The following is a 24452-nucleotide window of genomic DNA, read 5'->3' as shown; positions in this document are numbered from 1 at the left end:
CCTCTAAAGTCTTGTTTCTGTGCTAACAAAATGGAGAAAACATTGAGCTTGTCAAGATGAAGCTGAGAGCCAAGATAGTTCACCTAGGGTGTCATCTGGAAACATTTCAGCATAAGCTACTTAACTGGGCTTAACTTTAAAAATGAACTGTATCTTATTGCTGAAAGCCTCCCCAACGCTCACTTCACAGTGGCCACACAAACACTTGCCTGGAGCCAGTGAAAAAGAATCCTGGCACAAAGGGAAGTTTGCAAACTCACTGTGGGATCTTGAGACTTGTCTTTGTTTTCCTCTTTTTGATGGACTCCAGAGGCAAGGCCATTCCTTATTCTGGGACCAAGGCTCCTTCCTTAAATCATTTCTCTGGCTCCTCCATGGCTTAGAACAAATCCAAATCCATTTCTTAACTTGTTTTCTGGAATCCAAGGAAAGTTCAATGTAACATAATTTTTTTATAACTTCTTCCCAGCACCATATATTACTTTTAAAACACAAACATACCTTTCCCTTGTCCTGCATTATTCTTCTCCATGTACAGCTTTCCTGACGTATTGAAGTGATATTCCATGGTTTGCAGCAACTTGGAGGTTTATGGCCCTTCTGTGGCAGATCAGACTAAACATAATTCATTCGTAGCTACTTAGTGCTCAGGGAAATCAACCCCAGAACTTAAATAACTATGGTGTGACCTCTGTAAAGTATCATTTATAGTTCTAAAATTGCTATTATGGAGATATCAAGATGTGCTAAACATTATAAACAAAACACCAAACAGCAAACAGGAAAGCTACTATTGTGTTTGGTTTTGCCTTCCTTTGGGGCAGTTCTCCATCATGCTATTTTTGCCTAAATGGATTCTGAGGCAATTACCCAGCACAAGAAAGCAATGTTCATTTTACATTGTATTATAAAATACTTCAGTGAGTAAAAAACTCTCCTCTATAAAGAAGCACCACAAAAATGTGAATATCCCATTAACATACTGCAGTTACTAGCAAAGGCAGTGATTCCCTGTGAGCAGAAAGGAACCGTCTCACTATCGAGGGCTAATGCAACCCATCTGCTACTCATTTCTGCAAATTACTTTATGGAGGAAACCCCGACCAAACACTTAAGCTCTACAGATGGGAACTTGAAGCTTAGTGTTTCCGTGTTGTTCAGAATATAAGTGTGTCCACGGCACTGTTAACCCTAAAATTTCCAATTTTTTACAGTGTCATTTCTGCATCTCATTTGTTTCCTGACTTATTTCCTGCACATTCAACTATAGGCAACGAAGGGTTCCATGGCAGTAAAGTAATGCAATTATTGGTTTCCTAGCTGTCATTTAACAGCTGTTTAAGGGTGTATGTGTACTAGTCCAGGTACCAGGGACTGGCAATGAAAAAAACAAACAAAAACAAAAAACAAAAGAGGGAACAAGTTCTCACCCGTCTGTAGAGTTAACAGCCTGAGCACTGAGATGGAGAGGGGAACTCTCTCCATCTGGGCAACACGGCAAATACCCCAAGAGAGGGCTGAAATGGATACCAAAAGGACTAGGCTGAAGATGGGAGTTTGAAGAGAGAAGGAGGGCTACAGTTTCGTAGAGTCTTCGAAGAAAGGTGCTTGGAGATACAGAGCAAAGCCTCCAGGACCTCTTCGAGGATTTAGACTCCCTCCAGCAGGCTGTACATAGACGCAAGAGATTCTAAGCTGGGGGCTAACACGTGAGGTTTGTAATTTGGGTGGTGGTCATAATGAGAAGAGGCAACTGGAATGCTGGCCAGGAGGCGCCTCCAAGTTCCAGGTGAGAAAGAACAAAGCAAGGCCGGGGCAGCAGTAAAGATGGGCTTGATTGACGGTGCCTTTGGGAGGCAGAAGCCTCAGTGTCTGACAACAGCTGGAAGCAGGAAAAAACAGAAACAGGCCAGCCAAGCAGGCAGCTCAGGATTTTGACTAACAGCACGGAGAAGCTAGGTTAAGTACTTTTGAAGGTGTGGTGGTTTAAGTGAGAATGGCCCCCGTAGGCCCATATGTTTGAATGCTTGGTCCCCAGTTAGTGGAATTTTGGGGGAAGGATTAGGTAAGGTGTAGCCTTGTTGGAGCAGGCGTATCACTGGGAGTTGGCTTTGCGGTTTCAAGAGCCCCTGTCATTCATGGGCTCTCTCTCTCTTTCTCTCTCTCTCTCTCCCCCCTCCACACCTGCTGCCTCTGAATCAAGGTGTAAGCTCTCAACTACTGCTCCAGCACCATGCCTACCTGCCTGCCTGCTTTCATGCTCCCCCCACAGTAATGGGCACCAACTACCGTTCTGGAACTGCACACAAACCCCCACTTCAACGCTTGCTTTTGTAAGTTGCCTTGGTCATGATGTTTCTTCACAGCAATGAAACAGTAACTAGGACGGAAGTGCAAGGCCTCCAGGAGACAATAGTAAGTTTGGCTCTGACCACTCAGGCACCTGTGGGCACCTTCAGGCGTATCTAAGAGGGGCTTGGAAATGTGAGTTAGGAGAGAATACAGTTTTGGAGACAGGAGGATTGATACTTCCGTATCAACCATTCAGTCATGTCTTAAAGATTCATGCAAGTGAACACAGCACCAATCGGCTTCTTCTCTAAGGGGAACTTGACAGGTGCCACATCCAGTCAGCTAAAAATTGTGTTGGGGTAACTGATAAGTCTTAAGTTTTAAAGACGTGCAGGAAAAAAAAAAATCAGTTTCCAATTCTGTTACTCAGCCTGAGTGAGAAGTGTCGTATCTGCTATTTTCCGTGTGTTAACAGGAGCTAAATTAAACATGGGCTCAGTGATGAAAGCACTTTCTGAAACCAAGAAGACCCACGCAAATCTCAGGTGGGCCTGGCAATCTGCTTGAAATTTCAGACCCAGAGGGAGAACACAGGGAACGCGGGATGCAAACTGGCTAAGAAGACAAGCTATATCAATGAGCTATGGGATTGATTGATAGTCCCTGACTCAGGGACTAGAGTACAGTGGGTGTGGACTCCCAACTCTGGACCTTCCCAGGCATGCACAAACACCTGCCACACACACACACACAAATACATGTACATATGCATGCATACCCTATTGCATGTACGCATGAAGAGGAGAAAAAGAAAAAAAAAACAATAGGAAATGCCCTTGTAATTCATAACAAGAATAACATTATTTTTAAACTTTTTTTTTTTTCAAGACATGCTTTCTCTGTGTAGCCTTGGCTGTCCTGGACTTGCTTTGTAGACCAGCCTGGCCTTGAACTCACAGGGATCCCCTGGCCTCTGCCTCCCCAAGTGCTGGGATCACAGGTGTGCGCCACTGAGCCCGGTTTAAAATTATTTTTAAATGATGAAGCAGGGTAGAGAATTCAGAAGCTCACGGCTGCCCCAAGGTCCTGAGAATTCGAGACAGACAAGTGCTCAGGCCTAAACAAGACATTTATACCATCCCCTCTAAGCCTCAGGAAACACTGTGGAAGAGGAGGCGGGGAGAAGGGATAAGCCAGCAGATAAGAAGAAGGGCACCATGTTTCTGGAGAAGTCACAACCAAACTCACAGCAGCCCTGGGCTTCATCAACAGTCAGGCACGGATGATGGAGAGGCCCAGGGGACCTCAATAGATTCAGGAAGTGGGCACACCATTGTCTTCACTTTCCACCCACTGATGACCCCATTAAGCGCCAATAGACACTTCCAATCCAGTAGTTCCATGATGGGCCTAGCCAAATTAAATAGGTAAGAAAACTGAAAGTCATGAATAAAGGAAAAGTTCTAGTATGGATGGGGGAGGGGAATCTGTGATAAGAATGGGAAAGAAATGAGAGGGTGTTAAAGAAAGCAATCAGAGCACACACACACACACACACACATGAAACTGCTCAAAATAAAATTATTTTTTTAAAATGGTGAAGCAGGGATAACAAGATAGCTCAGCAGATAAGGGTGTTGGCCACTAAGACTGATGACATGGGTTTGAGCCCTAGGGGCCACACGGTAGAAAGATAGAATAGACTCCGGAGGGGCTGGGGAGATGGCTCGGCAGTTGAGAGCACTTGCTCTTTCTAGCAGAGGAACCAGGTTTGAGTCCTAGCACTGGCATCGTAGCTCACAGTCATTGAAAACCCCAGTTCCGAGGGATCCAATGCCTTCTCCTAACCCCAGGCACCTGGCATGTACGTGGTCCACATACATAAGGCAGGCAAAACACTTATACATAAGAAAAGATAAATCTGAAAAAAACAAAACAAAAAAACAAAAAGCAACTCCTGAAGGTTGTCCTCTGACTTCTACATGTGTGTTGTGGATTGTGAACACTTGGTTCAAGCATGCGCCGTGCAAACAGGCAGGCACACACACGCACACAGACATAAAGCGAATAGATGAATGCAATAATTAAAAAATAACTAAGGAAGCCATTTCAATGGCCGCCACTTCACTCAGCACTACGCTTCTGTTTCTAGGGCATGCTACTTGAATTATTATTACACTTATTTATTGGGTGTGCTTGTGCGTGTGTGTGTGTGTGTGTGTGTGTGTGTGTGTGTGGAGGGGCATACATGTACAGGAACTCCAGTGTGGAGGTCAGCAGAAAACCTGCAGCAGTCAGCTCTCCCCTTTCACTCTGTAGATCGTAGATCCTGGGAATAAAACTAGAATTGGCAGGGTTGGCAGCAAATGCCTCTGCTTACTGAGTCATCTCCCAAGCTGTCATTGCTTATTATTATTATTATTTTGTAGAGTTTTGAACAAAATAGGAAGGAATATATCCCTACCTCTTTGGTCTTGATAACTTTTGGAAGAAACAAAATAATCCTTATTAATGACACATTGTTTACAGTTTTCACTGGCTACTATGTCAGCGTGGAGGGCAGGACCTTGAAGGCACCTGACAACAATAATTTGCTCCTAAGGAAACGATACATTGCCCTCAAAAAGGCAAGCTTACGGGTACAGAAGGAGGTGAGCCACTTTTCGCTCGCTGTATCTCACAAAGCCCTGTGGTTGGTGGATTCTGTGGCTGAGCCAGCCCCGACGTCTTCAGGTTCCACTGCGGCTGGCTCTTGACCCCTTGCCCTCTGTCGGTTTAGGATCATGTCCCGCGCATCTTTCCCCTTCATCCTCCGTGTCTGTGCTCTTCAAGCTTACCCAGCAGGTATGTGAACTGAAGGCATGCTGGCGTGCTGGAGACATCTCCTAGACGCAAGGGGCGCTAACGACAGCGATCTTCACACAAGGTCATAGAGCAGCGCGGGTAGTTTTCCCTAAACGCTCGCCGCTGTTCTTAAGGGGGAAACTATGCTGCTGGTGTGTAACGTCAGCCTCTGGAAAACAGCTAAAAGTTTCAGCCATTTCTTTATAAAGCGACGCTCTCTTAGGAGATGTCGTTGGGGCCTTAGTGAGTTTCAGGCCCATTTGGCAGGGCCCTTTAAGTGACTCTTCATTTAGTTGCTGAAAGAATGAAGAGAAATTCTCCTGGGGGAGGGAGTGGAATTTGTTTTTTAATTGCCAACTAAAATTAACCAGTTCTGTTTTACCTATAGCAAAAAAAAAAAAAATTAAAACAAAAAAAAAAAAAATGTGGGATACAAATGAACGTCCAGTGAAAAATTTTAAATTTTAAAATTTAAATTTATTGACAGTGACTGATGACTTTCACCCAAGTCCAGATAAGGAGCTGGTTGATAACACTGAGACTCACCAACAGCTCTTTGGTGTGGCAGAAGGAATTTTGTTTATAATCTTACCTAGTAACATTTGTCCCAAAGGAAACAACGTCCTTGACTTTTAACAACGGTCTAGTAAGCAGATTGCTGAGTGACTTCAGTTGAGGAGCTGCTCCAAACCTCACCTTGTTTCATTAATGTTTTGTTGTTGTTGTTATTTACTTGCAGTGAACAATCCAAATAAAGGTATTCAGTATCTGACTGAACACTTCCGTTTTGTACCTTTATTTCACAAAGTAGGTCAAAGTTGATTTCTGGTTTAACTTCTGGGGTTTGCTCTGTGTCTCACTTGTAGAAGGCATACTTCCAGTTGGGATACACTTCCACAGGGATACAACCAGAATCATGACACTGGGCAAAAAATGCTACCCAGCCCTGGGGTCACTGAAGCAAAGGTCAGACACTTCCATTTTAAACTCTCTGCTCTTCTGTGGTCTCAAATACCAACAAATAATTGAAATTTACAGTCTGAGTAAAACATAGAGAGGCAAGGCTGCTATGATCACATTCTTTAATGACCTTTCATATTAAAAGTTAAAAGATTGTCATTTACAGAACTTAAACAATAGTTGAAGATCATGTAATTCAAACACAGGCTGTTGATAAAAATTCAAATTCTGTTTTAGGAAGTTAGCAATAAAAGAGTGAGTTCACATTGACTGAATCTTATTCTGAAAGGTGACATTCCGGGTGCAATATAAATCTGCTAGTAGCATGAGGTAAATGCTGGTACTGTTTGTGCCTTTAAGATCATAGTTCAAAAGAACCAAGTAATGTGATAACAGAGAAAGACAAACACAACCTTTCTTCTCTTTCAAAAGCAAAGCCTGAAACCACAATTTAATCACAGGACTTTAAGCTGCATGGTCTCACATAAAAAATTTATAACAAAAAACTAATGCTCTACAAAGGATAGCGAAATGCATAGTTACCTTCAACTATAGAATGAAAAAAAAATGTACCAAACGCCATTATCTGACAGAGGACAACTGATCAGTCAAGCTTTCATAATAAATAAAACTTCCTGAAAATACAAATGATCAACTTTTCATAGTCAAAAAACACAGTATGTGATCTAATACTAAATTTTATCACATTCAGAGGTCAGAAAGCCAGCACACTGGAATTACTAAATAAATTTTTTTGACATACATAAAAATGAGACAAGATTATTTTAAGTCACTTTTTGACCCAGATGATCTTAGACAGACATGCTGTTCATCCAAAACTAAGCATCAACTAGAACAGAATAACAGAATGTGTAGAAATTATTCTAACTCAACATTTGACTGCCATAAAAGTAAAACATACTACAAGACCTGTGCTGCCTTAGAAGAATTAAAATACAGTGCTCTAGACAGCCAGGCCAGAGGATCCCTACAACTATCAAGTAAAGTTTCTTCGGTGAACCTGGAAGACAGTATCCTGGGAAATTTTATTGTTAAGTTCGCTTAAATTATTGTTCCATAAAAGGGGGAGTTTAAAAGAAAATTGTCCCAGTTGTCTCTGAGAATAACTTTGTATCAATTGTAGGCAATCAAATAAAGGCAGCTGAGTAATTTTAACATTATCTTAAGGGCTAAAATAATCCCGAGTCTATTCTGCATATGCAAAATAGCATTTTTAAACATGATCACTAGAAATGGGTTTCATTTGAGAATTAAAACTGCATTTAAGATAGCGCTCTGTGAAAATGATATGAATTAAATTATTTTCTTAAGCATTTAAAAAAAAGTGGTGATGACTGAAAAGGAGGTGAGCAAGAAGGCAAGGGCCACTCAAGAAGTTGTTTCCAGGGAAACAACTTCCCACTAACATCATTTGCAGCTAAGTTGCTAGGGTTGAAGCATTTCCCCCTGAGCCATGCAAACTGGCCTTGCATTTTCAAGTTTTTACATAGCGTCTTGTGAAGTTGGTTTTTACATTTAATGACAAGTTGACGTGTTTCTGCCCTGCAGATCTGTACGTTAGTTTCCTAGACTGAGCAACTTTTTCTCATCCACTCTGCAAATCGCTAACTTCCCATGTTTAAGGCCAAACCTGAAAGCTATGATTGCCACTGTTCATGGGAACACATTATAACCGGAAAAACCGAACTCAGGTGAATGCTTCAGGCCCAACCTGGCTCAAGATTCCCAGATTCAAGGGCACGGAGACTCCCACGGAAGCTTGCTCATTCTGGCCTTACTGCGGCACAACCCGAAAGGCTTGGTGCCTCTTCGTCGACTTAAATTCTAACAGATGCGCTTTCCCCACTCCTCCAGGCTGCATAGGCCGTCGATGGGTGGTACCACTCTCCATCTCAACCCTTCCCCTCCCGCCTTATACCTCCGTCCCAGAAAACTGAAGGCACAAAAGCTTAGACTCAGAATCGGGATCCAACTGCTAGCTGTTGCTGGTCTTAATGAGTTCCACTCCAAGAATCGGACCTGTCCTTTGCTCTGAAATGCTGTGGACTTGAAGGACCTGACACGTCAACTCGGTGAGCTGGGGAGAAATCGCCAGATGCATCATTCTGCCGTCCAAAACCCGAGAACAGCCCGGCGCCTCTAAGAGGTCTCTGGTCATTAATTCCCTTCTCCAGGCCCTTCGCCCACAACAGGAGGTCGGCGAGCCTCAAGTTGTGTTGGGAGCAAAGGGCCAGCGCCGAAAGCGGCTTGGCCGAGGAGCAGGAAGGGGTCGACGGCCTCACTCGTCCTCGCTGTCTTCCTCGTCCTGGTCCTGGTAGCGAATGTAGACGACCAGCATGACAAACCCCACGAGAATGCAGAGGGAGCCGACGACCAGATAGGCGATGCCCAGGAAAGGATTCTTGCCACCCATCCAAGAGATGTTGCTGAAGATGAGGAGCTTGCGGCCGCCGAAGGCGCGCACCGGGTAGTTGTAGGTGATGTCGACGCGGTAGGCGCCCCGGGGCAGGCCGGCCGAGTAGTTGCCCTGGCGGATGCGCGCGTACAGCTTGCGGAAGGTGGGCAGCGCCGCGGTGCGCATCCACACCACGAAGTCCTGGTTGATGAAGCCGGTGTTGTTGGGATCCGGGCTGAGGTCGTAGACCGGCCGGTGCCAGTTGGGAGGGGGCGCCGTGCCGCGGAAGGCCAGCGCCAGGCTGCCGTTCACCAGCGGGGGGTTGCGGAACTTGACGTGGTAGTCGGTCCACCAGGCGATGGCGGCGCGGTCGAGCGGCACCTCGACGTACGGCCCCCCGGGCCGCCGCTGGTGCCAGAGCGAGAAGGAGTCGTTGAACAGGCTGTTGGCGATGGCGCCGCAGGGCGCGATGGGCCAGCCGGAGGCGTTGTACTGGTAGGGGGCGCACTCGTTGGCCGGGTGGCGCAGCGAGGCGGCCAGGCCGCTGAGCTGCGAGTCGTCGCGGGACACGCCGTAGCGCCGGTTGTTCTGGTAGAAGTTGGACAGCTCGTAGTAGAGGTACACGGGGCCCGGGAACAGCTCCGGCAGCGTGAAGTTCCAGGAGCACGAGCAGCGGGGCGGCGGCGCGCGCCCCTGGCCCTCGGCGGCGCACAGCGAGCAGTGGCCGGCGCCCGAGTGGCCGCGGCTGGGGTTGCCGGTGTAGTCGTACTCCAGCTCCTTGATGCCGTTGGAGGAGTAGAAGAGGCCCAGGCCCAGGCCGATGAAGGCCAGGCCGGCGCAGAAGAAGAGGGGCAGCGTGATGCCGGCAGACAGCAGCGGCTGCCAGGCCGGGAGGCGCTGCTGGGTGAAGGCCGTGTTGTCCGGCTGGTGCGCGCCCCGCGCCGACGCGCTCCAGGTCATGGCGGGGTCACAGCCGGGGCCTGCGGTGGCAGTGGTGGTGGCGGTGGTGGTGGTGGTGGTGGTGGTGGTGGTGTCTCAACCCGGTCCTCTCGCCTCCGCTCGCTGTCCGGGCTCGACGGCGGCTCCCCGGCCCCGCCCCCGCCCCACCCCACCTCACCCCACCCCACCCCCGCCCGCGCAGGTGCGCCCGTCCCGCCTCCTACGCAGGTGAGGCGGATTGCCAGGTGCCCGGACTGCTCAGTTCCGCCACCTCCCAGGGGACCTGGGAGGACTCCGCCCCAGCGTGGCGCCCTTCCCAGGTGAGCAGGGCAGGTTCCTCACCCTACCAGGCCGGCTCCTCCTTCACCTCCTCCTACCTCTCCTTCTTCTCCTCCTCCTCCCCCTCTCCTCTCTTTACCCTAGTCCTCGGCGAGTGAGTGGCTCATACCTTTGCCCAGGTAATCACGTTCCTTTCCGCCTTCTACGCGGCCTGAGCCACTTTCCCCGGTAGTCACAAGCCTGACTTAAACGGAAAGTTCCACCCCAGAGCTTGCTCCAGGGTGGGGTTCTGTTGGCTTGATTATTTATTACCTTGTTAAGGTTGTTAATCCTCGTTGTTTAAGGAAAAGGGTGAGTCTTTAGTGGGTTTTCAAGCACAAATTATAGTGCCCTGGGAAATTTACATTATGGTAACTATATCTATTTCAGTTCTGGGTGCTTAGTCTTCTTTTTTTAATTTAAAGGGCAATTATTTTCTAGCCAGATGCGCCAGTCTGGCTTAAGAACTATGAAAGGTGGAAAGTTCTGTAAAAATAAAATGATCTTTTCAAAAGAATCAAAGACTGGAAGAGTTTGAATGTTGGAGAGACGGCCAAGGAGGGGGAAAAATGCTGTGGACTACATACGATTTTCTTTTCAGATCACCTGCTTGACTAGAGAAAGGCCTGATCCAAGGTCCTGGGGCAATTAGCTTATGTCCACATTTGCAAGTTTGGCCTAAGTTGAACCAAAAGGACTTATAGACTGTATAAAAACTCTAATTAGCCCTAGTAGTTGCCTGGGATTCTGGGGTTGGTTTGTTTGTGTTTTTGTTTGTATCTAGGTTGGTTAGAATACACGGGAGAACATGGGACTATTTTACTTTGTATTAAATCTTCTGTAGGCACTGAAGTACACTCACTTCTCCAGCTCATACAGTATAAATAAATGTTTTCTCTGTCCTACTTCCACAGCTGTATTGTGTGTTGCCCACAGCCCTCATCCAAAATCCCAGGAACCTTAGAAATTTAAAACACTTGTTAAAAAATGGTTTTAAAAGTAGTCTTACAAACCGTGTGGCGGTGGCACACCCACTTAATCATAGCACTTAGGAGGCAGAGGCAGGCGGATCTCTGTGCGTTCCAGGCCAGCCTGGTCTACAGAGCGAGTTTCAGGGCAGCCAGGGCTACAAAAACAAAACAAAAGTTGTCTTCCAAGTCTTCAGCCCTAGTCTGAACAATGTAGAAGAGAAAAAGAAATTAGATCAAACTAGATTCTTTGTAGCCCAGTACAATAGTGTCCAGGGTGTTGTTGTTAGCTTGACGTAAACTAGAGTTGTCTGAGAAGAAAGAACCAGCACTGAGAAGCTGTGGGCAGGCATGCGGTATTGTTCTGATTGATGATTGATGTGGGCGGGGCTTCCTCTGGGTGACTAGTCCTGGAGGACATAAGAAAGCAGGTTGAGCAAGCCTAGAGAAGCAATCCAATAAGCACTCTTCATCCATGACTTCTCCTTCAGTTCCCACCTCCAGGTTTCTGCCCTCACTCCCTTTGATAAGATTGACTGTGATGTGGAAGTATGATCTGAAATAAACCCTTCTCTCCCCAACTTGCTTAGAAATAAGAATCAAAACAGCCAATAGCTAGCATACAATCACACATCAAGCTGTACAAGAGTGACGCTAAAATTAAAAAGCAAAATCATTTTAGCAGTGGAAAGTTGATTTTGTTCAGTTGAACCAATGTAGGTTGGAAATGCTAGTTCTTAGGGAACACTGCAGAAGTCGCAGCTGTCTTCAGTTCTGCCTCTATTTCTTTATAACGCAAGAAAGAGAATGCCAGTCTCCAAAGGTCCCCATAGTATGGCTCGTTGTCCCTTACACTACATTATTGTTGTTTTTGAGACAGGGTTTCTCTGTGTAGCCTTGGATGTCCTGGACTCGATCTGTAGATCAGGCTGGCCTCCAATTCACAGAGACCTGCCTGCCTCTGCCTCCCTAAGTGCTGGGATCACAGGCCTTACCTTTTAAAAATTTAAAACAAAGGAACAAACAAAATATCTTTCCCCTTTTGGTGACTTCCACCCACTTCCTGTCACTGAATCAGCCTTTGGCACCACTCTGGTTGCAGGAAGGAATCCAGTTCTCAAGACTTTTATCTAATGAATCTTAATTCTACAGTTGCCTGACCGCCACACCCCTGCAAGCTCACCTGTAGAAAGCAGAAACTTTCCCAGACGGCCTAAACGCAGTAAGTATAGTTCACTCATTCCACTGATTAAGGAAATGAGCAAAAAAGAGGAGAATATTTCAGGGCATACAATGGCCAATAGGATTAAACACACCCGGAAGGCCAAGAGACATGTTTAGGTTTCAAATCCAGAATAAATGACTGAGGTGCCTCTCTAAGGTATCAAAGCAGATCTGGCCACCAGGTTCTCCCTGCATCCCTCAGTCCCTACCTGTTACAGGGCCATCTTGGCTTGCACAGCCCACTCCCATCCTGAGCTCTCTAGCCCAGGGGGCTGGGCTGCTTTTCCCTATATAATCCAACCATTATGGGTTACCCATTCTTTTTGTGCTTTTGTGCTGACTGGCTGCTTCATCTGGTTCCCCTCTCCTTTCCCCTCTTCTCCTCACACAGCCCCGCTCAGTCTGGTCATGCCCACTCTGGACTTTCTGAGAGGTCCCGCCTCTAGCTCTGCTCTCCCACATGTCTATAATAAACCTTCTCCTCCACTGTACCTAGGAGCTGTCATGTTGCCTTGCTTTTCTTTCTCTCTCTCTCTTTCTTTATCTCTTTCTTTCCTTTCTTTCTTCCTTTCTTTCATGCAAAGAACTAGAGATAAGAGATTTTAGAGTGGAAAGTTGTAGAATCTTAGAAATAAGAGATTTTGGGATCATTTGCTTGTGCGGTGACAGAAGTTGTCCCAAACCAGGGGAATTTGGAAAGCAAGGGCACCAAATTTTGGCCATTGAGCTGTACTGAGGCCAAGCTGTAGTAAGAACATCTGGGTCCAGGGAGGGTCTTTTTGTACTCTGTTCTCAAAAACAAACAAAAAAATCCAAAACCTAAAAAAACCTCTTAAGACCATGCTGTAAACTGTTGTGCTCATTTATAAACTCTGTGTTTTTTGGGGTAGTTAAGCCTCCACTCTCTCTTTCACCAACTCTTTAACCCTAGGTAGGAGAGGGAAGGTTAGTGGGGAGAGGGGCTGCAGACCCCTTTACTTCTCCCAGCTGTTTAAGGTCGGTGGGTTCTTTGGGGCTAATCCAGTCTCTGTCAACAGCAAATGTAGCAAGCTGGCTCCTCTGCCTGTGTCTTCCAAGCTGCTGCACCAAGAAGCATCTCCTTGTGTCTCTCCACACTGTCACGCCTTCTATCTCTGGTCTCTTCAAATTGCCACACCTTCTCTTTCTGGGCTCTCCTATTTATATTCCCTCAGAGTCCTGGACCACCACCCTCTCTGTACTGCACAAGGCAGGATGTTGCCAGCTGGCAAAGACCACGTCCCGAATGAGACAGTTAGCAGCTGTGGACAAACTGAAGCCCAAACTAAAATCTCATAGTTGGGATTAAAACAAACAAAACAATTTACACCACATAACTGAGTTTGAAAAGAAACCAAAACTTCCATTACAGTAAACTCTATCTCAGGATTTAGAAATTCACTGGGTATGATTAAAGAACCTGTAACAAAATTTGGCTTAAAACTTAAAAGGCTTATTAGTTAAAAAATATACATAAGAATTTTAATTGGATACAACATCCTATATATGTGATTCAACCCTTGTCTAAGAAAATATTTGTTTTTCAATAGCAACGCTATGGCTCTCCTCCATCTTGGCAAATAGCCTTATCAAGATGTAAGCAGCCACATGGCTGGCAGCCATCTTTACTAAGGTTAAAGGGTACATGCCATGTGACTTCACCATCTTAAAATGACCAGATTGTGTAAAGCAACACTTACAAAACTTCTCAGTCCTACTGAGCCATTAGTTTATCATTGTATCTCCCTTTACACTAAGGAAGCCCGTCCCCAAAATACTTTGTATTGGTGTATTTTTGTATAAGCTTCTCTTTCTCTACTGGGTAAGTGTCACCCTGAGCCACCCGCTTTGTTACTGTTACTACAGACGCCAGGTGTTACTACTCTGTTACTACAGAGCTTCCAGGTGTTCCAGGAAGCTTCTGTCAGCCCTACTGGGCTCTATCCACAAGAACAAGAGATGCCTTTCCTCTGTGATTTGGGACATTTTTCTCTCTGACAAGTTTCCCGTTACACTTGGGACTTCCTGATGGAAGTTCTTGGCACTAGGACACTTTATCCTTCTCAACTGTTTGCATTTCTCTTGACTCTGGCCTGCTGCACCCATCCGGGCCTGGACTGGTTCCCTTTCCCCCTGTTATCGCCTAGCTTTCTCTGGCCTTTTCTTAGGAATTACAGTTCCCTGGCCTAAAGCGGTCAGGGTTGTGGGCAGGGTATGCCAACCAGGAGGGCCCTGTGATAGGTAGGAGCTGAGGGATTGCAGGGAGAACTTGGTGATCAGGTCTGCTTTTATATGTTAAATAGGCAGGCACTTCAGCCATTTTGAAACCTAACAAAATGAAAGATGGAGAAGAGACTTTAGATTTAGTGTCTGAGACACCACTTCAGGGTGGAAGGAGTTAGCTTCAGTCATGAGTTGGAGAGAGGGGAAGTAAGCAATGGGAAAAGACAGCTTTCTTTAGAACTTTGTCAAAAAGAAGAGAAAAGCTAGTGATAATGATCTAGAAGAACTTGTACCCTAAAAGAAGGACCTCTTTCTAGGTGGCAGAGGCATGTCATTTGGTGTGTGTGTGTGTGTGTGTGTGTGTGTGTGTGTGTGTGTAGGGAGATAATGACATAGACATGGTTGTACCAAGACAGGAGTAGGCTGAAGGTCTTGGATCCATAAGCAAGTGTCTTGTTAGCTCTGAAACCAGATGGTGGGAAGTAAAGACAGAGGCTGGACTCATCAAGTAGTCATTTAAGAATTCTCTCTAGCTAGACATGGTGACACACACTGTATGTAGCGTCAGTCACTGGAGAAGCTTGTGCAAAATGAGATCCTGAGCCCAGGAATTCCTTTCTATACAATAAAAGCCAACTGCCTGGGAGAAGGGAGGGATGGTGTGAGTGGGACGAGGAAGGGTTGAGGAGAGAGTCCCTGCCATGAATACCAAGGAATACCAGAGAATCATGCAACTAAGTCTCGGAATATGCCTAGCTTTAGGAGGTTTTCTGGACAGATGGAAAAAGAAAATGTTCAACATCTTTCTATCCCTGGGGCAGCTGATGTGATGAGTCTTAGTATTTCAGAAAAACGGTAAAGAAAACCAAGCCAAGCTGGTGGTCCAGCAGGCTGCCAGTTCTAGTGAAGTTAGTGTGCCGTTGGCCTGGAAGGTTGTGAAGAGCACCTGTCTGAGATGGAATGGTGGAGCTGAGGTAAAGTGTCGCTGAGATCCATGTCTGCAGTTTCGACCAAGTTTGATTGGAAAAGCATTTAAGAAAATGCTTTCTTAAGACATTTCTTGGGTCCTTCTGTAGACAATATAGGACATTTCTTGTATTGCAAAAAAAAAAAAAAATTAGAGGTAGTTTAAGGTATATGTGTAGGTTAAATGCAAACGCTACACCAGGTTCTGTCAGAGATTTGATCCTCTGTAGATCTCGGCATCCTTCAGGGGTCTTGCAATCAATATACCTAGGATTTGAAGGGATGGCAGCGTGTGTCGTATTTTCTGTACTAGCTAGTGAAACTGACTGCATGGCAAAGGTTCTGGTCCTGGGCCTTTCCTTTCTATTACACATTTTATCATGGTATATTCGAGGATGCTTGGATCATGTGAACTCTGGAGTGCCAATCACATGAAGAAATTCATTGTGCACGATTCTTTATTGTATTAGTCTTAAAAAAAAAAAAAGACACAAGGGGAAAGAAAGAAATTTCTCATTTGAATCCTCTAAACTCACTTCATTCTTTCCTTCTATCTTCTAGGTTTTAACCAAGTAAGTATTTAGTTTTAATTGGCTATCATTAGGATGAGAATAAAATTGTTACTCTACTTGCCAAATCACTGCCTTGTGGAATAAAATAAGTATTTTCTATGTTTCCTGTGTTTTCTCCTCTTCTTTCTCACCTTCTAACTTTTTTCCTTCTTTCTCTCTAACAACCCATTTCCCAACTCCTTTTTTTTTTTCTCAGTGTTGGGGATCCAGCTCAAGGCTGTGCACACTCAGAACAGTTATCACTGAGGCCCACTCCTAGGCTTCATTACCATTTTCTAGCTGTTCCGTAAGTCACAGGTCTGCCATCTTTAATTGTTCTTCTATTGGTGAACATATGAAGCCTTCCTTTTTCAGCATTCCAAGGTACATGGTAGTGAATCATTTTGCATATGATTTTCTTTTTTATTATTTCCTGAGGATACGTTTCTAAGGTAAGAAATGAGCTTAAAATTCAAAGTCTTAAATATCTGTGCAGCAAGAGTCTTTCAAACTGTCATATAATTGCTACTTCAATGAAATCTATTTTAAACCAAGGAATAAATTCAGTGTATGACAATAAGCCATCAGATGTTAGGAGCATCATATGATATTGGAGGAAGGATCCTGGTCTGGAATTAAGGAAGTCCATATTTTACTCTAAAGTGAGAGAATAACTGTGTGGCCATGGTTAAATTGCTTAGTTTCTTTCTTTCTTTCTTTCTTCTTCTTCTTCTTCTTCTTCTTCTTCTTCTTCTTCTTCTTCTTCTTCTTCTTCTTCTTCTTCTTCTTGCCGTATAATTTCTTACCTGTATGGATGTGTTTATTAGATGATAGTTACTATCTCTTTCCATGCAATGATTTCTGTTCCTACCTATCTGTACTGGCTAGTTTTATGTCAATGTAACATCTGAGAAAAGGGAACCTCGATTAAGAAAATGCCTTCATAAGACTGGGCTGTAGGAAAGCCCTTAAGGGCATTTTCTTAATTAGTGATTGATGGGGGAGGGCCCAGCCCCTTGTGGGTGGGCTGGTGGTCCTGAGTTCTATAAGAAAGCGGACTGAACAAGCCATGGGGAGCAAGCCAGTAAGCAGCAACTCTTCATGGCCTCTGCGTCAGCTCCTGCCTCCAGGTTCCTGCCCTCAATGCTTTTGATGGTGAACTGTTATATGGAACTGTGAACAAAATAAGCCCTTTCTTCCCAAAGTTGGATTTGATCGTGGTGTTTCATCACAGCAGTAGTCTTACCCCAAGTAAGACATCATCTTCAATGAACAAAAAGCTACCATTTACTGAGTATCTTCTATAGGTCAGCCAAATTTTAATTATTTCATCTACTTCAGAGTGCAACCCAATGAAGTGGGTTCGATTGTCCTTCCTGGTGAAGGGATGCAGAGCCAGGAGTTTGACTAATGTAATGGAGAATGCCTACGTTCGTGCAGTGGTTAGCAAGAAATGAAGGGTTCAAAGATCAGCTTAATTCTAGAGTCCTATATTTCAACCACTACACTATAGTGCCTTGGCTTATTTTTCTCCTAGAAAGAACTCAGAAGACTCCAACATTGAAGCAGCTTTCAGTAGTGCAGGTAACTTTTTACACCCCATTCCATTTTACTTATGCAAGGAGTCCCAGAACATTTGAACTGCCATTATTTTTGTTTTTGCAAAGCCTTTGTTCCAAAGACAACTTTCTCATACCTATTTCTCTTGCTAAAGTAAGAATAACTCTGCTTGTCTGGCTGGGCTAAGGTCTTGCCTGTGTTTTATTTAATTCATGACTGTTTATGTTACAGCAATGGAGTCTGGGCTTTTAATTGGCGTTCCCTCATGCAGGTTTATACTGCTTACGATTTGCCTGTTGCTCTGCCCATGGGGCAGCTTTTATTTTAAAAGAATCAAATTAAACTGCTTCATAGAGTTTCAGCAAATGTTCAAAAAAGTTCCTAAAAATTACTCGCGTCTGAACTTCAATTTTCATTAAGAACTGCACTCAGCGGCCTTCCCGGTTCAAAAAGCGACGGGGTGCTACCCCCTAGTGGAGAAAGAGACTTCTTTCCCCCTGTGGCAGTTTTTTGTCATTGACTTAATGTGAAACTGTTAGTACAGTCTGAGCTGAACAGCAGGAGGCAGTATAAGACGAAAAGTGGGACTGGGGTGGGCATTGGGTGTGGAATGGCCAGATAAGAAGACAGCAGATTAACCAAGGAGGACGGGGCTGGTCTCAAACTGTGTAGAGAATTTGCCTACAGGGATAGTGCTTGGTGAGTGGGTAGAGGCATTCACCAATAAGGAAGGGGCAAGTTGGGAGACTGCATAGAGATGGGAGGAAATAGGATTGGATCCATACTGAAATAGGCTGTTCTGGGTCTCAGGTAAGAGGGGCTCAGCACCCAGGTGGAAATGGGAAGGGGACAGGAAGCCAGAACAGCGTTTGTGAGCCAGACCATCTGTGGCTAGAGGCTGTCACCTCCATGGCCACAAGCTGACTCAAACATTGTGACGGTACCTATGGAAAATTCTAGGAATTCCTTACTCATGTATCAGGGATAAATAAATCAAATATTTTAAAAGTTTTCGGGAATTTTAACTGGGTGCAGTGACACCCGTACTGGTGACACAAATCTATAATCCTCCCACTTGGGGAGGGGCTGAGACAGGAGGATTACAGGTTGAGGCTAAAGAGCACACTATTTCAGAAAAAAAAAAATTCAGAACATTATGGAAGTTTGAAATAGAATAAAGTAAACCTCAGGACAAAGCTATAAACAGGGGAGGGAAGGCTGACTTCCTTCAAGGAAAGCCCCAACTCCCAGCTAAGGTGGGCCCTGCTCACGTCATCAGTAAACCGAGTATACGTACTTTCAACCCCCCTGCCAATTTGCTGCACGGTGATTCTGCATCAGTGCTGATTCCGTTGAACTTTTAGCCTTCTTTCCATATTGGAAGAATGAGAATGGATGCCTTGCATCTTCTAAAATAAAGTGTAGGAATTTTAGGGAGCCAAGATCCTACATTATATCTTATTCTTTAGTATGAATAGGCTAAGAGGCTAGATTTCTGGGTGTGGGATGGGCCTGTGCTTTCTCTAGGGCCTGGCACCCAGGCAGCTTCCTTGGGGAATGCCAATGCTGGTCCTGTTTGGGGAGCCTCACGTCCTGTCCAGCTTTAACTAGTGAGCAGAGTGGTTTCTAAGACAAAAGGAAGGGAAACGTCTGTTTCACAGCTAAGAGCCATTACGATTTAGAGCTGAGGGATGTTTCAGGGGTAGGGACTAGAAGGAAGCAAACCTGACTCTCCCTGGAGTCAAAAGTCTGCAGGTAGAGCTTGCTTCTCTTGTTTCGACTCTCTGAGCGCCCTGCAAACCATCTCCTTCTGAAAAACTCTTAGGTCCCCACACCTCCAAATTTCAGCTGTTGCGCGAAAAGAAAACTTGCAGCATCCCGTCCTTTCCACCCCATCCTAAATGACCATGGCAGGAACAGCAGCACACCAGAGCCTAAGAGCTTGGCAGGCTGGAAAGCAAGCACAAGAGGAACAAAAGCCAAGCTTGTAAAAGGCTGGGCTTAGACCCTCCCCTTACACCTTCCGTCCCCTCCCCCCAAAGTGGAGGATGCTCCTTCTTCTCTCCCTCCCGCCTTAGTCTACACACGCCACCTCTGGCTGTTTTTGGTATTTCATCCCAACGTTGGGGCAGCAGGGCGCCCTCTGCTGGCCTTTAAAAACACATAACACTGACCAAAGGGACCAAATGACCCTGTTTCCCAAACACTTGAAAACAATAAAACAGCAGAAGGGCCCGGGGGTGAAGAAGTCTTTGGTGTCCTTCTCTTGAACCTCCTGGGTTCTCTGCAAGATCTGGAAGGGTGAGGAAGTGGCCCAGGGCTCTGCTGACCAGACCCAGCAGTCCTGGCAGCCCAGCTGACCAGACAAGAGAGGGGACGCTGCGGCTTAGTCTCTGTAAGCAGCACTCCAGGATGTGCCGGATGCGGCCCTCCACAAGCCGGATGCTTCGGCCTGCATCCCGGGTCATTCACTGCCTGCGGTCCCGCAGGGTAAAAAACTGTCTACAGAGAAGACTCCAGAGATTCAGGTGAGGTTCTGGACCAGCAGGTCCCAGCGTCTGCCCGGTCTCCAGAGGCTGTCAGCACAAGCGTCGTACGGCCAGCCCAGCTATGATCGTCGCCTCTAGACCCTCTTCACTCTGATTCCTTGATTCACTCTGATTCACTCTGATGGCTTGAGTTGCAGATCCTCTTCGTGAAAACAATAAAAAAAAAAAAAAAAAACGCTTACGAGTATTCAGTAGTGTTTCAAAACAATTGCTGGTGGCTTTAAACAATTTAATAGAGCAACAACAAATATTTCAGAGCACAAGGATGGAAGCAGAGGGCATTTGTGTTTAGAATCAAGATGGCGCTGAACGGTGAGAGGCCTGTCCAGGCTGCTTCTTGAGCTTAGCAGAGGAAAAGGGAGGAAGGATCACTGTGTTTACAAGAGAAAGCCAAACCTGGCTCCTCTGCTACAAGGGCCAGAAAACCTCCTTGGAGTCCTTTCTGAAAGGATGTGATGCAGGCATTTAAAAAACAAAAACCCTAAACATCTTCCTACACTGCAGGGCCAACAGTAAGTACTGTAGCAATTTCCATTTCAATAAACCAGAGCGGGTGAGTGCAGGGCGCATGAGAGAGAGGGTGTGTGATCAAGAACAAGGCCATTCCATGGAGCACCCCCTGCCACCCTCATGCTCCGTCTTGAAGACTCTCTGGGTCATGCCTGTGACAAGGATTAGATGAGCCCATAGCTTACTTCTCAAAGTGTTTAAGGAAGGTTTCTCTCTTTTCCTTTCATGTGTATGGGTTATGGGTATTTTTCCTGCATGTACTTCCCTGGTGCCCATAGAGGCCAGAAGAGAGCATAGGATTCCACGGGACTGGGGTCAGTTGTGAGCCACCATATGATTGCTAGAAACTAAACCGGATGTTCTGTAAGAGCAGCGAGTGCTCTTAACTGCTGAGCCCCCTTCTCCAAGCCCCACTTTTCAGGGAGTTCCACGATTCAGCGTCTGATGGGCTTCTGGGGACACAGTGTTACTGTGTGGTCGGCTAAACTTGCAGCCATGTGTTTAATAAGCAGGCAGGCCGGGGAGCTCTTGACAAGTTCTGATTAAATCCGAGTTACCCAGCAAGGGCATATGGTGGACAGAAGGCCACCCTCCTCTGCGTAGGTGGCCTATGCAAGGTCTGGCACGCTCAGGTTCCTCACAAAGAGTGATTCGGCATTCTAACAAGGTAGTACGCAATGAACAGCCTCAGTGATTTTAGCCTGCAAAACATCTTTTAAGTCTTTTATATAACAAGCTGCCTATTTAATCCGTAAACTAATCTCAGTAAAACCACCCCTAGAAAAGACTACACCTAAGGGTGTGTGTTTGTGTGTCTTTGTGAGTGTGTCTATATTTGCATGTGTGTGTGTGTGTATTTGTGTGTATGTTAAGAAGTAGATGATTAGATTTAGTTGATTTTCTTTGTGAAAAATCAACCAGAGAAGGCATAGCTCTCATTTTCTTGTAACTGGAGTTAGCACCGGATCTTATCCATCGGTGGACTGTTATGCCATACCTTGAAACACAGTTCTATTAAATGCATGGTTCTCATAAGCTATGGGGGCTAGAGGTGGAGGTGGGGCTTGGGAGTCTATATTGAGCTTGTGTATATTGACCTGTAACTGATTTTAACTTCCAGAATCAACGATTATGGAATGATCAATTAAAAACCACAACCATCCCCAGATTTGTCTCACTAGATTGCCTCACAAGGACGAAAAAGGATGTAGTCATGAGTGGTGGACTATCCGTGCCTGGGGCTAGCCTCATGTAGAAAGAGGAAAAATGGGGCAGATAAAACTCCTGTGTAATCAAGAAGGAGGGATTTCTCATCAGAAACGCAAACACCAAGATGGACATATGCCTTCCCTATCTATCTACAAAGCCACTGATGTCTCAAGCTATGTGTCAAGAGTCGGGCCAGGCACGGTGGCACATACTTGTAATCCCAGCACTTGGGGAGGCAGAGGCAGGAGGAACTCTGTGAGTTTGAGGCCAGCCTGGTTTACAAAGTGAGTCCAGACAAGGCTACACAGAGAAACCCTATCTCAAAAAACAAAAACAAACAAATTTGGGTAGGAGTGCTGTGTGTGTCTGTGGAGTTGTAGTTATTATGGTTGTGGTTGAAGTGTGAGAGTGTAAGATTGTAAAGGGAATAAAGTAATGCCCTCTGACCCCACAGGTCACACGTGGACAAATTATACACACACATCATATATACACTATAAGTAAATGATAGAGTGTCAAGTGCTGTTAGGACAAAACCCCCAATGCCTGGTTGGTCATAACTGCGTGGACTGACGTCCCACCTTTATAGAGGGCCCTTTCCACCCCATCCTAAATGACCATGGCAGGAACAGCAGCACACCAGAGCCTCAGACTTGGCAGGCTTGAAAGGAAGCACAACAGGAAAGAAAAACCAGGCCTGTGAAAGGCTGGGCTTACACACCCTCCCCACCCCCAGAAGCGGAGGGAACCCCTTCTCTCCCCCATTGCTCCTCTCAGGTTGGTCCACACACCCCACCTCTGGCTTCTCTTGGTATTTCATCCCAACGTGGGGGCAGCAGAGCGCCCTCTGCTGGCCGGTAGAAACAGTAACGCTGGCCAGAGGGACCAAACGACCCAGTTCACAAATACAGCCAGTTCAGTTAGTTAACTCTCTTTAGTAAGTTAACGAAGGTTCTCTCTCAGAAGTGACCTGCAGGTGGTTATAAATCTTCTCCAAGCTTTTATTTAGAGTGGTTTTCAAAATGTGCCGAGTGGTAGGAAGTCTGGTACACAGAAGAGCGAGCAGCCTTTGGTAGTCCGCTTTGGGACGGCACCTCCCACACAGCAGGCTCCCTCTGAGCTGTTGTATATTCCTGAAACCACCTTGCCAAGGCAACTCTGCCCGGGGAAACTGCCGGCTAGCAGGGTGGAAGAGGGCCTTCCTTGGGTGTGTAACGGCGTGTCGGTAGTGAGTTTAAAATCTGCGGAGTCCCAAACCCCTTTCTGGGAACAGAAGTGTTGTCTACCAAGTGCCCCAAAAGACCTCTCCTGTTGGACAGCGTGGCTTTCTCACCTGAACGGAGCTCCTGAAGGGGATTACCACCACCACCCGAAAAAAAGTTGGATGAGTCAGCACACGCCCATACCCTTCATGACCACACCGAACGCACGCATTAAAATAATAAGTGAATGGACACATCCATAAAATCCACCCTCCCGGAAGCCACAGTGGTATTGACAGGGTCGATTCCTGCTCAGCCAAGGACAGGACTGCTTAATATGGTGATATTTAGCTTTTCTCTTTGCTACAGGGTCTTCTATATCCCAGGCTAGCCTTCAAATAAATATGTAGCCAGAGCTAGCTCAGGGAGGAGGGGCTTGTTTTGGTCCCAGGGTGAAGGCGCGGAGGGATGGCGTGGTAGCCAGAGCTCCAGGCTGGTTGCGTGGTGGGTGAGGTCAGGAAGCAAAGAGAAGACAGAAGCTCTGCTTCTAGCGGTCGCCCAACCTCCCCCAACAGTGAGCAGCCGAAGGCCTGGGCCGACAGAGACATTTCACATTCACCCACAGCAGCTCGCTGTCTGTCAAGCACAGGAAAGCCCCTCCCATTCCTCACCCCACCCCGGGTGAGCCTGGGGCCACGGCTGGCAGCCACAGCCCGCAACCTCAGGCCCCCCGGCCTTCCACCCCACGACGCTTCCCACTTTCATACGCAGCACATTTCTAGCCGCAAAAGGAGAAACAAAGTCATGGTTTGGTGTGGCCGCTACTACTGAAAATCATTGTCTCTAACACTCAATGGACAAATGACTAACCCCTCAGTAAATAACTTACCTTTTAACATAATTCTTTGCTGTTCCTCCTCTCTTATCCCCCTCCTTTTCTTTTATTCTTCTTTCTTTCTTTCTTTCTTTCTTTCTTTCTTTCTTTCTTTCTTTCTTTCTTTCTTATTTATTTATTTTTACCATCATAGAAACCCCCTCACAAGTCTAGTAGGCCTAGAATTTAACTCAAGATGCATTTTCAGTTGTACACAAACACTCTGCTAGGCAACACCGTGATCTGCATTCTCCAAATACAACCAGCAAAAATGTCAGTTTTGCACACCATCAAATTTTAGGGGATTCCTGTTGTTCAATATACTTTATATCACAAAGGAGAGCAAATGGCATAGTTAATTTAAAAAATTCTTTAAATTTTAAAAATGCAATTAGTATTTTTTCTTTCGGCAATCTCATAATGTAAGGAATGTATTATGGTCAGATTCTACCCCCTTTGCTCTTTTTTTTAAAGCCATCCTAGGGCAGTATATTTTAAAATAAGTTCTCACTTATTACCACTTGATGGAGAGTTTGATTCAAACGTCATCAGAAGGGCAGAAATGAAAGTTTTGAGGAAGTCACAGAGCTGGGAGGCAATGTTTAGAGTTTTGTTCTTGGCGGAGCAAGGCTAGCTGCTCCTCAGGGCAGATCCATGAAGACCGTGAACAGGGATGCCCTTCCCTCTCTTTCCCTCTGTCGCTCTAACTCCTCCCATTGGTGACCCAGAGCTAAGTGGCATGGGTGAGCAATGGAAAATTCCTTTGACCCACGGAGCTGTGGAAGGGCCGTGCCACAGGCCGCCATGTTTCCAAGATAGAACCGGCAGA

At 45.8% G+C, this 24452-nt stretch overlaps 1 protein-coding gene across 1 annotated transcript; it reads right to left on the bottom strand.

Moving 5' to 3' along the window:
• Window positions 1-5591: 5591 nt before the first annotated feature.
• On the bottom strand, window positions 5592-9597 carry Tmem30b (transmembrane protein 30B). The gene has a single exon (XM_055595529.1). The coding sequence runs from the start codon at window positions 9470-9472 to the stop codon at window positions 8396-8398; it is 1077 nt and encodes a 358-aa protein (XP_055451504.1). The 5' UTR covers window positions 9473-9597; the 3' UTR covers window positions 5592-8395.
• Between the last annotated feature and the right edge of the window lie 14855 nt (window positions 9598-24452).

This window comes from Psammomys obesus, unplaced genomic scaffold (assembly GCF_907164565.1).
Source record: "Psammomys obesus unplaced genomic scaffold, mPsaObe1.curated_primary_1811, whole genome shotgun sequence".
Lineage (NCBI taxonomy): Eukaryota > Metazoa > Chordata > Mammalia > Rodentia > Muridae > Psammomys > Psammomys obesus.
This window is presented reverse-complemented; position numbering and strand designations above follow the sequence as displayed.

Coding starts and splice junctions, on each gene's coding strand:
- Tmem30b (XM_055595529.1), bottom strand. CDS start 9,472: ATGACCTGGAGCGCGTCGGCGCGGGGCGCGCACCAGCCGGACAACACG.